The sequence below is a fragment of the Orycteropus afer genome, unplaced genomic scaffold (genome assembly GCF_000298275.1).
Source record: "Orycteropus afer afer isolate SDZICR_OR568_19922 unplaced genomic scaffold, OryAfe1.0 scaffold00381, whole genome shotgun sequence".
Taxonomy (NCBI): domain Eukaryota; kingdom Metazoa; phylum Chordata; class Mammalia; order Tubulidentata; family Orycteropodidae; genus Orycteropus; species Orycteropus afer.
In genome coordinates, this window is record NW_006921968.1 from 1,170,411 (window position 1) to 1,179,313 (window position 8,903).

An 8,903-nucleotide genomic window follows, 5' to 3' on the forward strand; every position below is an offset into this window, starting at 1 on the left:
ACCAGAAGGCTGGCGGTTCAAACCCACCAGCCACTCCTCGGAAGGAAGGTTGGGCAATCTACTTCTGTATTGATTCTGCCTCGGAAACCCAAGGAGGGGGCGCTATGAGTCGGGTCCGACTCGACAGCACATAACAGCAACATGAGCTTCCAGAAGGAAACAAACACCCCATTGCTATTGAGTCAATTCCAGTTCACGGAGAACCCCATGAACTGGAACCGACTCAAGAGTATTTTCTTTGCTGTGCTATTTACAGAAGCATATGGTCAGGCCTTTCTTCCATGGCACCACTGGGAGGATTCGAACCGCCAACCTTTAGGGTAATAGTCAAGCGCAGACAGTTTGCACCACCCAAACGGCCCCTCACTCTCTGCAGAAGAAGAACTGATCCCTAACTTTACCTGACGCTCTGTCAATGTTTGAGCTCCCTTTGGGTGCCTGTTATCGTCAAACCGGATACAGCTTTTTCATTTAGAAAAGTTCTTGAAATATGAATGATTTAAGTTATTGCGGTTGAGGGTATTTGACTTATGTTCTTTGCAGGCACTTCCTGTTTAACATGGAACAAAATATCTAAAGCCCCGAGCTTCCCCAGACAGCTGCCAACGGTCAGCGCCGAGGGGGCTCTGACTCACTGCAGCCCAAAGGCTGGTTGCCCAGCAGGAGAGCACCAGGTCTTTCTCCCAAGGTGCTCTGCGTGGACCAGGACCTCCACATTTCAGGGAGCTGCTGGGTGTGTGAAACCCTTTGCACCTCCCCACGGGGACTGCTTTCCCAGGTTGTTGCTGTTGGTCAGTGCTGTCAGTCAGCTCCGACTCATAGTGACCCCAGGCACAACAGAGTGAAACTCTGCCCCATCCTGAGCCAGTCTCACAATCCCTGCTATACCTGAGCCCATCGTCACAGCTACCGTGTCAGTCCATCGCATGGAGGCCCTTCCCTTTTTTCGTTGACCCTCCACTTTACCAAGCATGAGATCCTTCTCCGGGGAATGGTCCCTTCTGACAACATGACCAAAGTAGATGAGATGAAGTCTGGTCATTCTCGTTTCCAAGGAGCATTCCAGCTGCACTTCTTCCAGGACAGGTTGGTTTGTTCTTTTAGCAGCCCATGGGACTTTCGGTATACTTCACCAACACCCCAACTCAAAAGCATCAACTCTTCTTCAGTCTTCCTTGTTCATTGTCCAGCATTAACTGCCTTTAATTTTTTTCCTGAGTAAATACCATTGGTTACTCTGGCCCTTGAGAAGTGTGGCCAGTGCACAGGCCGCCTGGCCGGGACCCTGGTGCCCCAGAGTTTGCCCTGCATCGGTGAGGAGACCAGCTCCTGGAACTGAAATGGCTTTCTCCTCACTGGCATCCGGCTCCTTTCAGAGACTTCAGGCAAAGTTAGGAAGAGAAAACTCACTTTCATTGTATTGAATTTAGACCAGTCTTTGCATCTGACCAAAACCGAAAATCCATTTTGACTAGCTTTCACCAATCTGAATTATTCAAACACTTGCTGGATAAGTCATTTTGATCAAGGACGCTTTATTATGGCCTGTGTCTGTAATACACAGGGGTAATCACTCTAAGATGATGCTTGCCATAGACACCTGCACCCACGACCTGCCCTCAGGACTCTGGGAAGTTGTCAGGAGAGACGAATGGCCAGGACGTGGTCCTGAACGGGTTTTTTTCTTGGAACGGTTTAGCCTGGCCTTTCTGTTACCCACTGCACAGGGTTTCTATGGACAGAAGTGGCTGTGCTTGTCGTGAGGTTTCATGGGGATCCTCTGTGTAGGCGGGCTTTAATCATTTGGGCCATTGGCACTTGGCAGCAGGTGGTTCACACGCTGGTTTGGTCTGGGCATGGCTTCAAAGCAAACACCTGTCAGACCATCTGGCTCAGCATGGCAGAAACCGGCGTGCCGTTGTGCTAGACAGAGGGGGTCTGGCTCATTCCTGGAGTTCTTCCCTAAGACGTGCACAGGAAGTCCTGGAAACTACAGCTCTGTCACAGAGGAGTGGTTTGGTTCCATACACACCCACACGCTCATACACACACAGACTCACACACACTCACATACACGGTGTGCATGGCCTGTCTGTCCGCTGGGCCTCAGATGCCCAGGCAGCCTCTAGGTGGCTAGGAATGAGGCAGTACGCCTGGGCGGGGACCATTCCTGGGGCAACTCTCATCGGTGATGGAGCCAACATACAAGACCCTTACAATGTGGACAAAGTGAAGGCTGGGGCTCTGGGTAGAAAGCAGACAGCAAACAAGAAGGACAGACTCCCAAAGGGGACATTCACCCCTTTTCAGTCGCCATGCCCAGCCAGGGTCAGACCACCCAATTAGCACAGTAAGCACAGATTTACTTGTGCTCATTTATTAATCTTACTGAATAACTTCACATCTTTTCACATATGCAAGATTCTGCTCCTGGGTGTGGCTGGCGTCTGTCTCTCTCCCAACTCCATAGCCCCTTCGTATAGAATCAAAGCCTCTGTTCACATTTACAGTCCCTGACAGAGATGAGGGACCCAGTAAGCAAAGTAAGCATGGTCTTACTCGTGCTCACTTTCTAATGTGTAGTGAATAGTTGCATACATTTTCAACCGTATCAGCATACGTGGAACTGCACACTACAGATTAGCAAGTAAGCACAAGTTGCCCGTGCTTACGTTGCTTATTGGGAATCTGCCCGCTTGTCCCTGGGGATCAGGTCAGACGCTGTGTCATGTCACCACTGCCTTGGCTACCCCAAGTTGCTCAGGGGCCCGCACGGCTCCCGGGGCGTCTGTTCCCCTGCTGGGCCCACTGGGCCTTGCCTCACTGGTGGGAAGACACACACAGCCTCTCTGAGCCTCTGCTGCTGGCTCCCACCACACTCCTCGGGCCCCTGCCGCTCAGGGAGGGAGGAGCCCCACCACCCCTGCACGGGGCGCAGTCAGGCCTCTGCCCTGCACAGGCACGTGTTCCTCCTCCTCCAGCTTCTCCAGAAGCCTCCTGTCCGAAGGCGTCCAGCTCTCTCACTCCCTCCTCCTGGTTCCTGCCGCCACGTCTCAGCGTCTCCATTGTTACAGCCCTCTCTTCTGGGTCTAGAAGTTCTCAGTGCAGGGAATCCAGGTCCTTGGCTCCCAACTCTAGTTCCTGAACAGTGAGGGCCTCTGGAACCTCTGTGGAATTGACCCTGCTGTAAGGAAACTCCTTGTCAATTTCAAGGTCTGGCCTTCCTGCCAGGACCGTGGAATAATGACCAATCCCTTGGACAGACCACAAGTCACTCAATTTGCACAGTCCTAGCCAATCATGGGGAGCTCTGGTGGTGAAGTGCCTAAGGCACTTGACTGCTAACCAGAAGGTTGGTGATTCAAACCCACCAGCCACTCCTCAGAAGGAAGACTGGGCAATCTACTTCCTCAGTGATACTGCCTGGGAAACCCAAGGAGAGGTCACTATGAGTCGCAGACGACTTGACGGCACATAACAACAACAGCCAATCATGATATGAGAGTTACAAGACCATGGTTAGAAAGGCCATATGAAGGCAACTCATCACAACACATGCACTCACTCACACATACACTAACATACACACACACACAGACACATACTCACACTCACTCATGCAAATGCACTCACATACACACACACACTCTTACTCTCACATTCACATACCCTCACCCACAGCCATGCACACACACACACACCTCACATTCACTCACACTCTCACACACACTGTCACATACATACTCACATACAAACACACAAATACCTAGACACTAACAGACTGGGTATATCCCACACACTTACACACACACTCACACTCACACACTCATGCAAATACACTCACATACACACACACTCATTCACATACCCTCACCCAGTCACACACACACCTCACACTCACACACACAAATGCTTAGACACTGAGACTATATATCTCACACACTCTCATACATACTCATACATTCACACTCTACACACTCTCACAGGTACACAGTCACATCCATACTCACATACACACACACACGAATGCCTAAACACTAACGGACTGTATATATCTCACACACACACTTACACATTCATACACAAATGCTTAGACAGACTGTGTATCACACACACACCTTTTCACATACTATTAGACACACACAAATGCTCAGACAGTGACCGACTGTATATATCTCGCACACTCTCACACATACACATTCACACTCTTACACTCACAGGCATACTCACTTACACACTCTCACATGCACACAACTTCCTAGACACTAACAGACTGTGCATATCTTAGTGTTCCTGTCTCGTTTCTCTGGAGAGCCTGACACTAGGATTGAAAGTCACTGGTGAGGTTCCATGTGTGCTTGATGCAGTCTGAGGGGACCGTGGGAACTACCCCGGGACCTGCTGCCATGAGCTGATGGAACAGGGGTCCCGTGCACATCTTGCAGGCTTGGGGGAGCAACACGAGTCATGCCTGACACCCGTCTCACAAAGCGTCATCCTTGGGTTTCCAAGCGTTTAGTCTGATGACACGCACAGACATCCAGAATGTGACCTGGCCAGTCTCCCTGCAGGTGCAGCATCCACTGCCCGCATTCCTGGCATTTTTGAGCCGTAGACTTCTCTGAGAACAGTGTGTGCACTTCAGTCTAGACTGTGTGTAGTTCTCTTCCGGTGTGTTCATTGCTGTGGTTTGGCTTCACGTCGTCGCACACCCCCAGCTCCCGCCGTGTCTCTCACCTGGTTCTTCCCCTCAGCAGATCTGGGCTAGTCCGTGGCGTGCGCCCAGCCTGGTGATGGAAGATGCTCTCCCAGGGCTCACACCCTGCCCTCTCTGGCTCTCGTGGTGTTCTTGCTGCCCAGTCTCTGGGTCTCCACGTGAAAAATGGTGCCTTCAGTAGGCCTTACCACATGAGCCCAGGAGCTGGGGCAGCTGCCCCCACACACCCAGAGGCAGTGATTTGTGGGATCTGGAGGAGACTTAGTTTTGTGATGTCCCTGTCAGACTTTCTTCTCTGAGCTCTCCGAGCCTGGAATATCAGAAAAGGTTGCTTGCTGTATGTCTTTTCTGGAGCTGCCCTAAAACTGTGAGGGCACAAACTGAGGGCTTCAGAGAACACATCTTTGTTTTGCACTGTCCTGAAAGCAGATTCAGGGGGTCAATGGACCACACTCCCTCTGAAGGCTCCAGCGAGGATCCTGCCTTGTCTCTTCCAGCTTCTGATAGTCCCACACGTTCCTGGCTTCTGTCAGCAAGCTCCAAGCTCTGCCTGGCTTCACATGACATCCTTCTTCTGTGTCCAGCTGACTGTCTGCATCTCTTCTCTTTCTATAATGACACCAGTCATATTGGATCAAAGGCCCTTTGCACTTTAGTGTAAACTCATGTTAACTGATTGCATCTTCAAAAACCCTGTCTCCAAACAGGGTCACATTGACACATACCACGGTGAGGGCTTGACCACATATTCTTGGAGACACGATTGAGCCCACAACTTGGTGAATGGGATTCCATGTGAAGCCCTGTTTTCTTCATGCCAGACTCAGAGTGTGGTGATCATTAGGCCCAGAGGACAGTCCTGGTTTTCTTAGATATGCTCCCGATTTTGGTATCATCCCTCCCCTCCCTGAATGCCACCTAGGAAAGGAATAGGGAAGTGGGGTGGATGGAAACTTAAGGCCCTTCCCCTGATTTAAGCCAGTTAATGGAAAACTTGTCCTAAGAAATGAGCTGCCGCATCCTAAGAAATGAGCTGCCGCAAAGCTTTGACGTGGGGCCCTCCAGGGTTCCTTCTAGAAATTTCCTCTTTGCGTGTCTGAGGCTCTGCTGTTGGTTCAGTTTTTAGTCTTGGGTCCTCTGAAGTGCCCATACAATGCTACCACGTGGCAAGTCCTTTCCTGGTGCCAGTGGGTCCATTAAGGATGGGGACGCATTGTTCCCAAACCTCAGCACTAGCCTGAAGCCTCGGCGGCCATTGCAGAGGGACAGCTGAGGTCTGGGAGGTGAAGGAGGGCCCGTGGCCGCAGCTGGTCGTCCCTGCATCTGGAATCTGAAGGCCTTCTCCCCTGCTCCCGGCGCTGCTGCTCAGAAGGGGAATCCAGCTCCACGAAGAAGAAAGGGACCAGTGCTGGCCGGTGTAGGGCACTTCAAGGGGGGATTAGAGAGCATAGGAGCAGGTTACCCCACCCAGCACGCACCTCCCAGCAATGATGAGGGCTGGTTTGAGACTTGGGGAAGGACCCAGCATGTATACACAAGGAGCTTTGCTCCGGGGCCCAGTGTGTTAACATCAGTCCTGCTGCTCTGAAATATTTTAAGGACAAACCCAAACATGGAGTTTTCTTTGTTCTTGCTTTGTTTTTTTAATCAGAAGGATAACTTTTGTGTAAATTTTCTTTGGGGGGGGGAAAAATATCCTTTTCCAGCATTGCCTGTAACCTGGAGAGACTATGCCAGTCCATGGGATCTCTGGTGGCATAGTGCCTAAGGCATTTATTTGACTGCTAACCAGAAGGCTGGTGGTTCAAACCCACCAGCCACTCCACGGAAGGAAGACTGAGTAATCTACTTGCATAGAGATACCGTCTCGGAAACCCAAGGAGGTGTCACTATGAGTCAGATTTGACTTTTGCTTATGCCAATCTGTGTACATTTTTAAATTCATTGTGCTAAGTAAAATTAATACTTTTTTCCTCTGCCACAAACAGCCCAATCTCACAAACAGTAGAGACTCCAACATCAGACTCCTGGGGTTCAAATCCTGGCCAGTCCTGGCTATTTCCCCACATGAACAGTGGGAATGGTGATAGTGTATTTGCAGGGCCTTTTCGAATGGCCCAACATGATGGGGGCCTCGCCCAGGGCGAGGCAGGTGCACGTGTGCAGGGAAGTGAGACAGGCATGACCTGGATCCTGGTCACGGCTGTGCATAACCGCACCTGCCTGTGTGGCTCCATCTAGCCTCCACAGGTGACAGTCTTCTGTGTTTCCTCCACAGTGCACGGCCAGCTGCGGGGGTGGGGTGCAGACCCGGACAGTGCAGTGCCGGGCAGGGGGCCAGTTGGCCGGTGGCTGCAGCGCCCACCAGAAGCCCTCGGCCTCCCTGGCCTGCAACACTCACTTCTGTCCCCTCCTGGAGAAGAAAGGTGAGTACCCTGAGCCGGGCCCTGACCTGGCCTTCTAGATTAGGGATGCCGGCTTCTGGAGTGGGTGCACTGGCTTCCGGAGCAGCTCCGAAGGGGCCTGAGAGTCACTGAGCCCCTGGCGGCCGAGTGGCCATCCACTACACCTTCGCCCCCATTTCACCTCCGCCTCTACGTTTGTCACCTTGCCCCTGCTGTTGTTCATGTTAGGTGCCGTTGAGTTGAGTTGACTCCTAACAGCCCGGTGAGATGAAGTAGTCCGGCCCCATAGGGACTCCTACCCTGTGTGTGTGATCTTTCTGGAAGCCAATCACCAGGGAGTATCTCCCACGGAGCTGCCAAGCTTTTGGTTAGCCGAGCACTTAACTGTTGCACCACCAGGGCTCTTTGATGGCCCCCACAGTTCTCCAGAAATGACGTGGGTGTCAGAGAAGAGATGATTGTGGGATGCCTCCAGGAGCAGGCAAGGGTGAGCCGCGTCTTCTGCTCCTCACCCTGTGTAAGGAGGGCAGGCTCCGATACAGACACCTGTGTCCCAAAGTCAGGCCAAAGCCAACCTGATTCTGGGCCCCCGCGGGTGCAGGCCCTCAGCTGCCTCTGCTGTCTGCAGAGATGGAGGGCCTGTCTGCTGGGGCTTGTCTGGAAAAAACGGGGTTTGGCTAAACTTGATTATTAAACTATTGAAACCCAGTCAACAGCATCTGCTGTCTTGGGTGGACTAGTGGCTAAATGTATGCATTTAGCAAAATAAAGAAGAAAATGCCAGTTTTGCAGGAAACTTCCAAGAAGGGCCTTTTGAAAATAGTGTGTTCCCCAGACCCCCATCAGACCCGAGGAGCAGGCTTCTCATAGCAATTTCAACGCAGTGACAAGCAAGCTTTTCTTTGGCAGAGTGGCCCTCACCGACTGCGCAGGCCACTGCTCAGGCGGCCCACCTAACCCACTGTGTTCCTTTCAGACACCTTCTGCAAAGACTACTTCAGCTGGTGCCCCCTGGTGCCTCAGCATGGGGTGTGCGGCCACCACTTCTATGGTTCTCAGTGCTGCCGCTCCTGCTCCAAGTCCAACCTGTGAGCGGAAGCCCGGCCTGGAGAGCTGTTCTCAGCACCAGGTAAGCGGAGCACGTCCACTGGACTGAGTCCCAGGAAGAGAGAAGCCTGAAGAGAACAAAGTCAGGCTGTCTGACACGGACTGTGTGTGCACATGTGCATGTGTGCGTGATTGTATGCGTGCGTGCACACACGTACACATGTATGCGCACACAAGAGCAATTGTGCGTGTGCGTGTGTGTACATGTGTGTGCCTGCCTGCCTGTGTGCCTGTGAGCATGTATGGGTGTATATGTGCACACATATGAGTGTGTGTATGTGTGAGTACATGTGTGCATGTGTTACATGATTGTGAGTCCGGATACATGCACTGTTTCTACTCACACATAACACACACAAAAAAAGAACATCTGTGCTCCTGTTCTGCTGAAACGTGGATCCCAACCAGGCCGACCCGCTGGAAGGCTGGGCAAGAGGGTGCGCCTTCTGCAGGGCGGGGGCAGCAGTGCACACCAATATCTGCATCTCAGACAAGTCGTGTTGAAAAGCCAGGGGGAGCTGAGCATCATAACCCTAGCCTGGGTGGTGCTTTTTAAAAGAGGAAGGAACAGGAAATGAGGAATAAGTATCTGCCACCTCCATCCCAGCCTCCATGCCCTCCTCGGAGCTCCTTCCAGTTGTCAATCACACCTGCCGGGTGGGGGATGGCAGCGG

General features: G+C 52.1%; 1 protein-coding gene across 1 annotated transcript in view; it reads left to right on the forward strand.

The window, feature by feature from the left end:
- Positions 1–8,214, forward strand: part of ADAMTS16 (ADAM metallopeptidase with thrombospondin type 1 motif 16) — a 361,524-nt gene extending 353,310 nt beyond the window's left edge. Inside the window, 2 exon segments of the mRNA XM_007953260.1 lie at positions 6,996–7,143; positions 8,099–8,214. Of these exon segments, the coding sequence (XP_007951451.1) occupies positions 6,996–7,143; positions 8,099–8,214 (264 nt within the window).
- The last annotated feature ends 689 nt before the right edge of the window (positions 8,215–8,903 follow it).